Source organism: Battus philenor, unplaced genomic scaffold, assembly GCF_028537555.1.
Source record: "Battus philenor isolate CCGP_79_NKW_IND1 unplaced genomic scaffold, ilBatPhil1.0.hap1 SCAF_12, whole genome shotgun sequence".
Taxonomy (NCBI): Eukaryota; Metazoa; Arthropoda; class Insecta; order Lepidoptera; family Papilionidae; genus Battus; species Battus philenor.
The window spans coordinates 8,988,059-9,002,897 of NW_027181674.1; the positions used below are offsets into that span (position 1 = coordinate 8,988,059).

At 31.1% G+C, this 14,839-nt stretch overlaps 1 protein-coding gene across 1 annotated transcript; it reads left to right on the forward strand.

The window, feature by feature from the left end:
• The first annotated feature begins 558 nt into the window (after positions 1 to 558).
• LOC137932868 (pancreatic triacylglycerol lipase-like) lies at positions 559 to 11,586 on the forward strand. The gene is made up of 7 exons (XM_068776554.1): positions 559 to 631; positions 2,775 to 2,862; positions 3,485 to 3,633; positions 6,265 to 6,516; positions 7,476 to 7,667; positions 9,629 to 9,800; positions 11,481 to 11,586. The coding sequence occupies exons 1-7, from the start codon at positions 559 to 561 to the stop codon at positions 11,584 to 11,586; spliced, it is 1,032 nt and encodes a 343-aa protein (XP_068632655.1).
• The last annotated feature ends 3,253 nt before the right edge of the window (positions 11,587 to 14,839 follow it).

Below are 14,839 nucleotides of genomic sequence, written 5' to 3' on the forward strand. Positions count from 1 at the left end.
AGTTGTATAAATATGTATCCTACTAGCCAGGAAATCATCACATTTCTTCATAATCTATGACTTACGATCTTTCGGTTCGTATAGCAGAATAAAAAACGACGTAATTTTTATATACCTGATAATAAAAGAAAATAATTTATCTCTGGAGTTATAAAATATATTTTAACGTTTTGTTCTTCATTTATTTTATTGCTACTAGAATTTTTTGTGAAAATAATAAATAATGTTTCATGTTGCGGTGGAAGTTTGATATCAACGGGAATTATATGTTTTTCATATGATTATCAGTTTATTGCTCCGTTCCGTATAAATAATTATATGGGAATTAGTTATAATCCTATATTAAATAAATATAATTTATCATTGTACCGACGAGTCGCGATCGTTTCTACTGTGTACACGAAATTACTGTAACACAGTGCCGTTGATAATTACTACCGAAAGTGACAACGCAGTCTAAGCATTACCCTTAAGTTAAACGAACCTGTACAAAATTACACCAAAAGTTATTGCTGTTAAAGGTTTCGCATAATTTAGTCGTACAGGTACTTAAACAGAATGTTTATTTTTAACGGAGGAAGCCCCTTTATTAACTTACTATCGTTATTTGTGGTCGTATATATTCACTTGCGTAAGTATATATTTTTTATTTAAGCCCTTACATATAAACACGAAATTCTATAGTGATTAATGCAAGCAAATCGAAGCTATTTTCTTAAAATTAGGTTTAATAAATCCGCGCAAAAAATCGTAAAGTAGAAAATATATTTAATAAAAAATAAAATGCGCGTCTTTGTCGATAGCTAAGAGGTAGGGTACTAATAAATTATAAAAATATATTTTACATATTTGATTAAACAAAACCGTTAAGAAAGGTCCTATTACATTAGTCATAAAATTTTTTTGAGTAACTCGTGTAGAGTTATATCAAACATTATAAAAATTTTGCACTGATAAAATAATGCAGTGATTTGTGATAGCTAATTTTAGTTTAACCGTTAAATTAAATAATTAATAAAAGTTATTTCGCAAAATTATTTATATTTATTAATATCTAGGGACATTATATAGATATACATAAATATATATGTATATATATATATATATGTATATATATACATATATATAATAGAACACCCTTATCTAACTATCTTACATAATAGAGGTCGAGGAAAACAGTTTTTAAAAATAGTTAATAAAATCTCTTTGACTGTATTAGGTATGTATGTGGCTGTTTTGATGATGCTAAAAAGATTACATTTTCGAATATCTACTGTTAACAACTAATCAAATTCATACAGGAACTGTAAAGAAACGCCCGGAATTAATCAATAGCAGGCGTGAGGTCTCTCATCCCGATAATGTTAGACCACACACGTTGAACTACTCAGCCAAAAGTAAGAGAGTATAGCATGGAGGTGATGATACATCCGCCATATAGACTAGATGATCCTACCACCTTCAGATTTCCACTCGTTTCAGTCTCTTGAGAATTGTTTAGGCAGTGTTTAGATTAGTTAGACATCAAAAGAGGCTGCAAAATACTTTTCGTGTTTTTTTATCCCATAATTTCTACAGTATTTGCATAAGTTCACTACCTACAAGATACTAATTAGTCATCAAACAAAATGACACCTATATACTATACTTAAATATAAAAAGACTTTCTAAAGATATGTCTCGAACTTTCATATACAATGTAAAGAAACCATATGCCCATTTTAGAAGATTCGCTGACCTACGTTAAAAATCAAAATAATTATTACTGTTTTTTTTCCGTAAATATGAAGTGCAGCGTTGAGTGCAAACACTTTCTTTATTCACTGGCCATTTTGGCCCCATTCAGTATTTTTTATTTATTATATTATATCTGGATCGAATGCAAATTAAACGCGTGTTTGAATCAGGCGCTGGCAACCATGTAATCTGATGTAGCACTCGATGATTGCTACTCAGAAATTTGAATAAGGAATTCAAAATAACATGAAAAATAATAAAAGCATTGTTTTGCGTAACTCCAATCTTATAAATTAGGCTATCAATAATTTATAAAAGTGATACCAATAGAATTAGATATTTTTGAGTCAGCGAGGCTTCAAGTGTAATAAAAATGATTAAACTCAAGGAGTTTTGTAACTGTGTCAATATTTTAATTATTTTGTAGATAAAACTTTGTCTATTCATTAGAATAATAGTTACTATGAATAAAATTTACAGGAAATGTGGATTGTAAGAAAAAAAAAGATAAGGTTGAAATAAAAATATTTACATTTGGAATTAAGATAGTGGAAAAGGTTATAATACATAATATACATACATTTAGAAAACAAGTACAACATAAAGCTATAATGGACGATTAGTGGAATTTTTTTCCTACTTATGTCATAATTTGCATAATATGTAAAAAATAGACATAAATCTAATTAGCATAAGATTTGAGTTTAGAAGTCATTTGTAAGTTGAAAGTCTAAATAGCATCGCTTTGGGTGTTTGATCAATCATCTTAAAAAAATCTTTCTTAATGAGAACAAAAAACGATGTACAATTTTATTCGCTTATTGGTTTTTGAATTTCCTTTTCATTTATTACCTAATACAGCATCAGTAAAGTTAATTATTCAAGGACATTAATCATAACGCTACACTGCTGCCTAATAGATGTAAAGCCGATATCAAATGCTATTAACATGTTTTAAATTCATATTTACGAAAAAAAAAAGCTATTTAGAATATTTTTGTGTAAATAGAAATAATCATGATTTTTAATTTTTTTAGGTGTATGTTCAGGTTTAGGCTTAGAAAATTGTGTGACACCGCCTTTGATTTGTCCGAACCGAAATATAACGTTTTGGTTATATACGAGGTAATGTCATAATTTTTTTATGTTTTAAAGGGGATGACAACTTTTTTTTTAATTTTAAACGTCTAGTCGCAAATAGAACGCAAAGAGGACTGGGTGATGCAAACACTCTGTTCTAAAGTCTTCTAAAATCTATTCTAAGTTCTAAAGTCTCAATATCACGTCTGTTCTCGTAATCTTGATAAACTTATTCATAGTAACTGTCATTGATCTAATAATTTCACTAGTTATGACGTTCTCAATCCCTATCAGAGTAAAGACTATTTGCTTATGTTTAGAGATTAACCCCCTCGCGCAAGAACGAGCCGTCATTATGCAGTCTCTGAGTTAAGTAAAATGTAAACGTTTTAATATTTAAAAATGGAAGGTTGCCTCTGAAAAGCTTAATTGCAAATGTCTGTCATATAAAACGTTTGCACAAATTTAATTTTTGTTAGTACTGATTACAATATGACAAATTTCTACGTATCAAAATTGCATAGCATTTAAATAATAAAATCAAAAATTTTAGAAAACATTAAATATGGTACCACTTTATAAAATATCCCATTTTTACGACCAATCGTTCTAAAAAAGTCTCTCTGTATAATATTTTCTTTCTGTGCTAATATGTTTTTTTTTACAGGGCTAATAAAATAAAACCGTACGAATTAAGGGTTTCTGAGCCTGAATCTATAGATAGAGCACCATGGGTCTGCAACGCAACGATAAAACTCATCATACACGGTTACACGGGTCACAGAAATTTTGCTCCGAATACACAAATTAGACCAGGTGAAATAAATCCTTAGTTAGATAACCAAAAGGATTTTAGAAATATTTAACATGAAAAATGAATAGTGAATTTCACGAATAGAATTGTTTTTAAAAAATAACGCTTCAGATTTATTTATTGCAATTACCAAATATAAGCTAATAATCCGCAGAAATACCGAACACGGATTGAAATAAAAAATAAATAAGATACAAAACTGTTTGGCTTCATTAGGCGTAAAGCTCTAAAAAATCCTCGTCTGAAAAAACAGTGGATGCAGCACATCGCTCATGCAACCGATGACCGTTGGGGCCGTAAGGTGGTGGCCACAACCTGGGAAACGCGGTGTGGATAGTCCCCTTTACTATGTAGTTCGCCGAAATACTTATAGTCGCTGGAAGTCGCTGGATGCGAGCAGCACAAGACTGGTCGACATCGCGATGTTTAGAGGAGGCCAATGCCTTGCAGTGGGCGGGCAGCTGATACGATGAGAATGATAACATTCACTAATATTTAGTTCTTCAGCACCATTAATGATTCGCTTAAAAGTAAAAATAAAGTTTTAGATTATAACTACAAGATCTGTTTCCAAGTAATGGAAAGAGAGCTATAACTCGAATGTGTTTAAATATTAGTCACTGCTCTTAACATTCACACCTATTAAAACAGTAAAATATTCCGCCACCCGAACTTACAACAATGAACATTTTTGTATGCGATTAAGTAAGATTAAGTGGCTGTAATACATTTTGAGCAGTGGTAGCCTAGCGGTAGAGCACTGAGACTTGCGATCGTAGACTGCCGGATCGATTCCCGCGATATAGTTATGCATGTAATTCACACTTGTGCATTAATTTCATAGCATGGTCACCGATCACAAACAATTTTCCAGGGGATGGGCAGCAGCGTCCTCTGCGTACCATAAATAAATATCGATCACCAAATACGCCTGACAATCGTGGCGCTTATGGTATAACCCCCATAGATTTCTATGGCGTTTGCTTTGCAGTGGGCGACCATAAGCTGAAAGGAGGAATATATTTTGCATACATACATACTCTCTACGAGATCAAATCAGGAGTTAGAAGATTCGTATACAAACGAGTGTAACTGGATATATCCGATTACATTTGTTGGGCTATAACCCAGAAAATTATAAAATTGAAAGGGCAGTGGGTAGACTAAATAGCGCAACGACAAATGCGCTAGAGGGACGACAAGGCCTTATGGTTTAGGCGATTACAAACCGGCAAGCGTAGCATAAAACATTCGCCCACAAGATGGACCGACGGTCTTGTTATAGTCTTTGGAAGATACTGGATGCAGGCCGCTTCTTACTGGTCCTATTGTAAATGTATGGGAGGCCTATGTCCATCAGTGTACGCCTTATGGCTGAAGTGATGATGATCATGATCGATACAAATTGCATAAACTAATATTGATGTGGAAATAACCCAATATTGTGGAAGATAACACACTTCAATAAGTAGTTCATCAGTAGCCACCCGCCAGGTTTGACTACGCCGCAATACTTTAGTCACATGCAGGGACCCGCATTGTCACAGCGATAAACCATCCAAAAAACTTATGTCTTTCATGTGAAACTGATGTATCACTCCACATTATTACGTGAATCTTAAAAAGTAGTACTTAAAAACATTATAAGTTTTAGTTTGAATATTATGCCTAATAAAAGGTACTTTAGCAAAAGTAATTTAACCATGTTACCTAAAAGAAAACTTGGAAAGGCTTGGAGCAATGACAATGGCGTCTGAATTAACCACTTTGTAGCATTCTTGCTCTAACAAGTCATATTTCAGATTTTATGACGTCCTAATATTCGTCAAATTCCTTAATACAGTAAATAAATTAAACATCCGTTCTTTTAACTTACTAGAGGAAGGTAGTCATGGAATGAGATATATATTAAAAATAAGAGATAAGGAAATAAAATAAGGAAGTATTTAACGCCGTTGTATCTATTATCGTTCAGACCGTCGTGTAAATGTGGTTTTTCCTTCCGCTCATTATTTTTAATCTTTAAGTTGAAAAAGATGTATTGTTATAGTAGAACGCCTTGACATGTAATTATGACAATTGCGTTTAGATAAATTAAAATTGTTGTAAATGATAGGCGCTACTGAATGTTTTTTACTTAATAATATTATTACAAGTTTTAATTCTTTACTTTAAATAAAAATTGATGGTTTTAATTTTAAAAATAGCTACGTTTTTTATGTGTACGTTGCTATGGAAATAGAGTAATTCTTAAATCGTAAATCTTAAATAATCTGTTTAGGTTTACGGTAATCACTAGAGTAGTTTTTATTGACGTGAGTATCTTCTTTATGATTATCATCAGCTTATCTGTCGATAGACGCCCACTACAAAGACCTCCCCCCAAAGATCACCACAATGGCCGGCTGTATGTTGCACGCATCCAGCGACATCTCGCGATCTTAATTATGTCGTTAGTCCACCTTGTAGTGAGCCTGCAGAACAGTTTGCTTAGCTGCAATCGATTATTGTTTTTTTTACAAAATGCATATCACGTACTGAATATATTGTATTCTTTTAAATCAATAAATTATCTATGACATATATAATAAAAAATAACAAAAATGTAATTGATTCGTTTTTAATATTTTCAGCGTATTTAGAATGCTGCAATTATAACATTATCTCGGTAGATTACAATCCTATCGTACAAGAACCGTGTTATCTGCAAGCGGCGCAAAATACAGAGTTAGCCGGGAAATGTACCGCCCAGCTGATCGATGAGTTGGTTCTGAAACACGGCGTTCAACTGTCCAAGATTCACGTGATTGGTTTCAGTCTCGGAGCTCACGTTGCAGGATATGTCAGTAATTATATAAAATCAGGCAAATTGGAACGCATTACAGGTAAAATAAAACAGTTAATTACCAATAAATACACTCAGATAATGAATCCAAAAAAAATTAATCAGCACTTATCTTTATAAAAACGATGCACCAATTATAAACGACCATAGCATGCATAAGATTAAAAATATTTTACACACAGTTCTTTGAATACATTATAGCACACCGATAATATGTGCGCCGCTCTGATAAGTTTCAAAACTTTATTTTTAAAAAAGACTCTCGAGTCACTAGAACTATGCAGAACGTTATACTGTTTGGCCAACCTATTAATGTGACAATTTTGATTAGTTTTAAAAAAATATATCTTTATCAGAACTGAACATGTTTAGATTTTCGGGAAAGTTTAGGAGGATTTTAATTAGACATTTTAAACTAATAGTAGACAATCGACTTCGACGCGTTATTTTACGTTGTTTTTTATTTGTTTATTCCAACCTAAAATATTATTATGTAATTTATGTACGTACTTAATATAGAAAACTATTGTTACGAAGACACATTGTATTTAAACTTAGATTATAACATAAACACCCTATGTCAATATAATAAATATATGAAAATACATACATAAATATAATTTATGGAAAACGGAAAGATTAATTAACTTAACAATACAAAAAGTAATACTTTAAAAATTAGCAGCATGATGACAGTATTAAATCTAAAATTTTTATCCCTTCGCACATATATATGTGAATATGCGAAGTCTCATATGTTCGCGCAAATTTTCAGTGATATTATGTATTATTGACATTTTGCAGAAAAAACGTTTATAATTCCTTGATAATGCAAAACTGATTGATTTATGAAGTACCTTAGTATTTACTTATTTATTTATACTTGTTACACACGCATTTATGCACTTAATGGTTTATAAAACGCGTGTGCAGTAGACCCTTTTATATACTTTTGCAGCATAATTTGTATTTTCGGCTTTTTAAATTTAATTATAACAGGTTTAGACCCAGCTTTGCCATTATTTGCGACCGCGGACGTAAAAAGAAAAATCGACCCTAGTGATGCAAAGACCGTAGATATCCTGCATACCAATTCATTGCAGAAAGGTAAATTAGAAATTAGTGGTCAAGCTGACTTTTACGCTAACGGGGGCACGAATCAACCAGGATGCAAGGCAGATAAAAACCACAGTAAGTATGTGAATATGTTTCCTGTTACACCATATCTAAATACGAACGATTCTTGACGATTTATCACGATATACTCTCATTTGTGAAATAGTATGAAAAGCTTAGGCTTAATTGTGAATTGATCGGGGCTGTAACTTATGGCACGTCTTGCTGTCCAGGATATTTGCTACAATACCTCATTTTTAAGGGCCTCAATATATATTTTTTGTTATCTCTACTTATTGAACATAATTCAGATCTGTATAGGTGTATCGAGAATACCGTTCTAACAAGTCTGTCTTTAGTTGCGATGGATATGTTTTTGTCTTTCGAGTCTCGATATTTAGCTCTTAGCAAATTCTCCTCTTTACTTTTCTTAGCTTCCTTGATCGCTGGTCTTAATGATCAGCCCCGGTTAACAAGCTTGCTCACGAGCTAAAGTATGTCAGTATTCGCGTGGATGTAAAATGTCCAGTCCAGTCAACTATCGTAACATTTGTCAATGGAAATTTCAATCATACCGCTTATTAACGTTTGCGTTCAGAAGATGATGAGATACAAAATCGGCATAAATATTGAAGAGAAGGGGATGGAAATGCATACCTTTCGTACTCGTATAAAAAAAAGAATAAATGTATCCTCAGTCGCCGTAGACACTCTTGATCAGTCTCACCGAGTGCTCAAGTACTCCCATTTCTTAAAAATTGTCCATAGAGACTCCCATCTATTGTAGTGTAGCCTATGTATTAAATAACATCAGGCTTTAAATGGCGCTCTTCTTCCTGAATACAAGATACAGCTATTCTTTAAGGCTCTATGTACAATTTTCGCAGTGTAGTCACCACTTCTCCAGAAAAAGGTCTATATCTGTTATATGTGTTCCCTGAGTACTTTTAATGGAAAAGGTTTTTGACTTGAGTTTTAGAGTAACTCTCTTTACCTTTAGAAAAAGAACGAAAGTATCTTGTCGTCGCTCCTGCAGTTAACATCATTTTCGTGTTGTTAATAAACGATTTCCATCGGTTTGCAATACCAATATGATTGATTAGGTCTTGAACGTGTTCACTTTGCATTGTCCATGTATAATGACGTCTTGGGTAATGGTGAGAAGCAGCTCTATGGCATATGAATTCTATGTCTATCTATGTCTAGCTATATTTCTTCCTTTTTATATTTCAGCTTTATATACCATACCTTTTCATTACATCCTTTAACCGATCATTGAGAAGTGTTGTTTTGACTTTTCATCGAAATTTTAATATCTCCTTTAGTCAGGGATCTAAGAGCGTCATACAGCAGTACACAGAAGTGCTTGCTTCCTGCTTTCGATGAATGTAAAGTTGGTGCTTATACTACAACGATATTATTATTTACGATTCAGTACTGCATTTATTTGAATAAAGTTGTTCTACTTTTTGTGGCTAACGAAATGCTTCTACATGCCAAAAAATATGTTATCGAAATTTAGGTGTCTATTATTTTGAACACTAATAATATATGATTGATAATAACACTTTGCTTTATGATACATTACCGTATACCATAGTATATTCTCCTTTTTCAGTAGAATTCTTTTTATTTTTGCCAGTGTTGATATTAATTTAATGAATAAAAAGTTAGTCCCGCATTACCACATTCTATAATATTGTAACTACTTAGGTTAAAAATGAAATTAAATGCTACAAAGGTTTGATGTGAACATGTACATATGTGAATTAAAAAGGTGTTATTATTTATAAAAGGTGAAGTTAGACAGAGCGCGCTATATTCTAGAATTAGCGTGATAAATATGTGGTACAGCTTTCAGGAGTAAGCTCGCGTTGTTAATTAAGATCTACATATTTTTCCCGTAAGAACGTAACAACGTAAACTATCACCAATGTTTACGCTGCTAAAGGTTTTCATTTGGTACTTAACTAAAAATTATTGGAGGTATCCTGATGACAAAAAGATTATTATTGTAAGTAATGTCTGTTTTTCAGCGGTGTCAGGATGTGGTCATGAAAGAGCTCCGATCTATTACGCTGAGTCAATAATTACAAAAATAGGGTTTTATGGTAAGAAGTGCTACTCGTGGATAGCTTATATTATTGGATGGTGTGCCTTGTTCAGCTCTGATGAAAATGTCTTGTTCGGTGAATACATGCCTTTGAAGTTAGTATATACTTGTAAATATTTTATCTATATTAATGATTATGAGGTGATGACTTTAGTAGAGATTATGGTGGTGGGTGAGTTATGACTGAATTCATAATCACAAATTGTTATCAAGTTCAATTTTTAATCAATTTATATGGCCGACCTATTAGCGGAGAACGGGAACATCGAGAAAAAACCTTACACTTATAAAAGCAATAAGAAATCAGACAAACCAATAAGAATCAATACCCTACGAAAAAATCAATATTTTATTAAAATTATTATAATGCATTAGAGACGAGAGAGAAAAATATTTGAAAATTTATAAATTCAAACAAGTCCAAGCATCGTAAAACTATTCAAAACATTTTTATGAAGGTTTGGTTAGCAAACGAAAAATATTAGTGAGCTAATGATTAGCGTCTTAAATATTAATATATAGGTTAACACAGACAGTTTATATAATGTCAAAAATAAAGGAAGCAATAATTTATAAACCGTAGCCACTGTTTTTTCGGGATCTTGCATGAACAGCAAACAAAGACTAGTGTACCACTTTATTATTACTATTTTATTGTTTCATTGTTATATAGCCAGTCCGACCAAAGAACATCTAATTTTAAAACTGATAAATAATTAGGTTATTATCCATTTGTAATCACCTTTTCCCAAATGGTTTCTAATACTGACCTTTTGTAAGAATAAAATCCTACATATAGTTTTAAAGAACAAAATCTTGCGCAACACCGGGTCTGTGTTCATTACTTTAAAACAAGATACTACGTCTCATTACGTAAATAATTTTCCTGCCAAGGCCTACAGTTTATTGCCCACTTAGTCCATTGCAAATGATTCATCCTTCTAGTATACATATAACTAGCTCATTGTAAAATTTTCTGTTACATATTTTTAATATTTGTTAATATTTTTTTAACTAGCCATCATTGACACAATAGCTTAAACAATAGATAGCTTAACAAGACGACAGCTCTGTTCCAGTTTCGTTATTACGTCATTTATGTTGAACCGGGCGTTAAAGGTAACAATTCCTGGTATACATATTGTGTATCTAGGTGCATAAAGTGATACTTCTGTACTTTCACTACTATTATTTGTTTTTAATAAGTTGACGTTATTTTATTACTTTGTGATGGCTATCATCAAATTTGGACAATGATTTTATAAAATTATTTAATCAATTTGAGTATAATAATGTATTTAATGTATCTGTACATGCTCTAGTGCACTACTAAATTTTACTCCAACAATATGACTAAAATTATTTGTCATTGTGATTTATTGAAAATAAATGAGATCAATTGTGGGATTGAAAATGAATGTAAAAACTAAGCAGCAAATCATAAAACATCGTTAAGAGGTATAAGTGTTAATGCAGTACGTCAGGTTTCAATTATAAAAGGATGCAAGATGTGCAAGGATGAAAAAAAGACAAAATGATTGTCTAACACTGATGTAACGTAAATATGTTATGCACATCTCAAAGCTATCGATAAACATAGGATGCATACTCATACGTGCTAGATAATTTATTATGTTAATATTACATATAGAATACGGAAGAAGAATACCGTTCACGAACTTTAATAAATCACATGTCTATAATGTATATGGTAATTATATTTTATACATTCACAATGTTAAAAAACCTAATTCGATTTCTCATTATAATTTCAGCACATCAGGCGTATTTTTCTTCAATACGAACGCAGAGCCACCTTATGCACAAGGCCCGAGCAAAAATTATAAAAGCATTGAAAATTTTGTAGACAATTGGCTTTAATTGAAGTATATTCTTAAATATAACTTTTCTGGATTAAACTACAATTTGTTTTAAGAAAATTTTTCAATTTTAAAAACCAATTATATTATTTGTATTACACTATTTGTAGATATAAGCGAGAACTTAAAAAAACTTACATCCATATACGGAATATATACGGAATACATGGTAATACCATCTGTTTACACATCACAATTTATTTTAAAATACTAGTCAAAATAGAGGATAAGACGACCATAAACGGTAAACCTGCAGTCAATTATTGAAAACTTGTACAACATTTCCGTTTCATATTTATTTTTAATTAGCATAATAACGAATAGCGTAATATCGAACGCAAGTTTGTACATATATTAGCAAAGTTTAATTTTTCTTACCATTAAATGAAAAGGTTATGAAAGTATACTCGATTGTTTATGAATTTACTTGAGTATTAATTAGAAAACAAGGCTTTTAGTTCAACGTGTTCACGTTTCACAGTAGGTACATCAAAATGATTACTTCTCCTGAAAACCAAGCCTATCATTAGACAGGTAAGTAGGGAAATAAATTCGCTTTCGATTTTAATGGTGAGTAAAAATATCACCTATCACGAAATCCAAATATGAACCAACATCTTAATCTAAGATTCAAATAATCCGCCTAAACACAGATATTATACAAACGAATCCGACATTAATGCAAGTCTTCCGTGTAAAACAAAACTGTTTTTATAATATGCCATTCACTATGTTTTTGTAAGATTAAGCTTAACAGCTAGTACAATTTCAATTATCCTTCCGCATGCTTATGTACCTAACACAAGTTTACCTTGCGATATCTGTATGTTACGTAACGTGTAATTAATTTAGAATATATTTATTAAAGTCAATTGTAAGGAAGACTTCACAATATGTAGTTTAAAAATAATAAGAGCTAATATCTGGAACACAATTCGCAATCGTGACATCTTAAGAAACAAAAAGAATGTCAATATTTAAAAAGGCATAAATTGTAAAAAGATGATCGTTATTAAATGTACTCGTTGCAATTTTAAACAGTTATAATTTTCTAATGGCTTAATATCCGATCACAGCATAGCATTATGTCTTCACGCATAAACAGACGACTCCAACTTCGGACATCCGAGGATTGTGCAATAGAAGGCTATGCGAGTGGAGGACATTGTTGCAATCACTTAATGCTTTCCTTCGACATTTCGTATTATGTAAATTATATTTAATCCAATGATTTTGTAATATTCTTATTATTTCAAGGTTTTGTTACTCAACTAAAATATATAATTATACACCTTATCAATAAATCCTTTTTAAATTAGGAAAACCTAATATGAATGTATAATATAAATATAATATATATGATAGTTCTTCGAATGTTTTTGGATCAGTTACTGTACACTACAATTTACTATCGAGTGTCTAAATAATTCTTTATAATAATTCTAAAAAATTGTATTACGTAAACTGCATGAAATAGATTTTCAAGCCGGAACATAAAAATTGCTTTACAACTTTGTATTACATACCACGCGTCTCATCGGTGATCCATCTCTCACTGAACCATTTAAACTATGGCCGGTAACTCGTGAGCTGCGAATAAGGTTCATTACTAACGTTTCCTACAAGTCACATATTGCAACTATAAATAAACCGCACATAAAAAGTGATCCGCGTGTGCCTGTTGCCCATAATATAAACCTTAAGCTTTTTTGTAATATCGCTAAAACTAGACGGTTAAAATTAGTAATTTTTACTTTTTGTATAAATAATCGCATTTTAAATACTTTAGAATGTATATCCCAATAAATTTAAACGATTTATAGATTTTGCCTAAGTCCTAATGGAATAGTACGCTGGTGTCACCGGTGGGTCGTAAAGCGGTACGTATTAAGAAAAATTTAATTTCTTGTAGATTTCAAACGTCTGTTGAAATGACTACATATTAAGTCGGTGTTTTACAATAGTAAAAATAGAACGCGGTCCTGGTTCACCTCAGGTTAAAGTTTGTTTAAATAATTAGATACGCAATTGGAGAAATTATATATATGCTTCGATATGATCTCGCTGAGTTCTGCTAATGTAAAACTTTTAAAAAAACGTTGTACATTTTTTTAAATGTTTGTAGTTACGTAACATTTTCTTTATCATTCGTCCATATTTATAACAGGGTAACACAATATTTATTTTAAATCTTTAATTTCCCAAATAACAAAAATAGTAGTAAATATATTACAATGTTTTGCTTCAGGTAAAGTAACCGTGCAACGATTACGTAAAATATGTCTGAGTATAATGATACTGGTTTTCCTTCTGTCAGATACTTTCGAATTTAAAACTTATTTTTGCATACAGTTACTTTTCGGCTTACTAAACTACTAATATTGATCTTTACTAAAGCTAAGCTTAACATAAAACACACAAAAAATATACGTATAAAACTTCTCGTTTCATTAAAAAAAAACAGAACTTTAATCATCACGAACAAACTTAATAATTAAAATCTACTTAAATATTAATTACAACCTAAAGTTGTTCATTTTTGTAACGAAAATAAAATATTAGTAGTTATTAGTTAAAAACTAAAAGTATTACTTTTATTAGTTAATAGTAATTCTTACTGCTGAGTTCAGAGGCAACCATTATATTATATTCAAATTTGGACCTGATGGCATTGACATTTTGGTGTTTTTTTTTTAAAGAAACCTGTCTCTAGTTGTTCACTTTGAGTTTTATTTAAGATAAATATGTATGTCCTGTCTTTTGTGAATGAACAACCAAAAAAAATAATAAACGGTTAATTGTTGTATAAGAATTACTTATATGAATATACACTTATAAGTGTCTATCTATATATATATATATGTACACACATAAATTTTATAAATGTATATAGAATGTTCTATTTTAGATGTCACTAATTATTAAGACTGGCTACATATATACGTTGTCTCCGCCCCGTAAGGAAACTCGTGAATCATATATAGTAAAAATAGATTTTGACGAAACTCATTTCTTAGCCAATTACTAAATTTTGTTAATGAGAAATGCACCAACACATCCTTCTTTGTCTCATATCTTTTATATTTTTGTTCACGACAGGGAAGGTGTATTACGTTAAAAAAATGTATTATATAATTATTAAAACATAATAAACAACAACGTAAACAGTAACTGCATGCATTAGTAAAATTGAGAACCTAATATTTAAGTTATAACTATGATATTACAACATTTAGATTTTTACATACTTTTTT

Bases quoted from the DNA above. Each gene is read 5' to 3' on its own strand.
- LOC137932868 (XM_068776554.1), top strand. From the start codon at position 559: ATGTTTATTTTTAACGGAGGAAGCCCCTTTATTAACTTACTATCGTTA. The intron at 632-2,774 runs GTAAGTATATAT...TAATTTTTTTAG, and splicing joins GGTCGTATATATTCACTTGC to GTGTATGTTCAGGTTTAGGC. The intron at 9,801-11,480 runs GTTAGTATATAC...TTATAATTTCAG, and splicing joins GGTGAATACATGCCTTTGAA to CACATCAGGCGTATTTTTCT.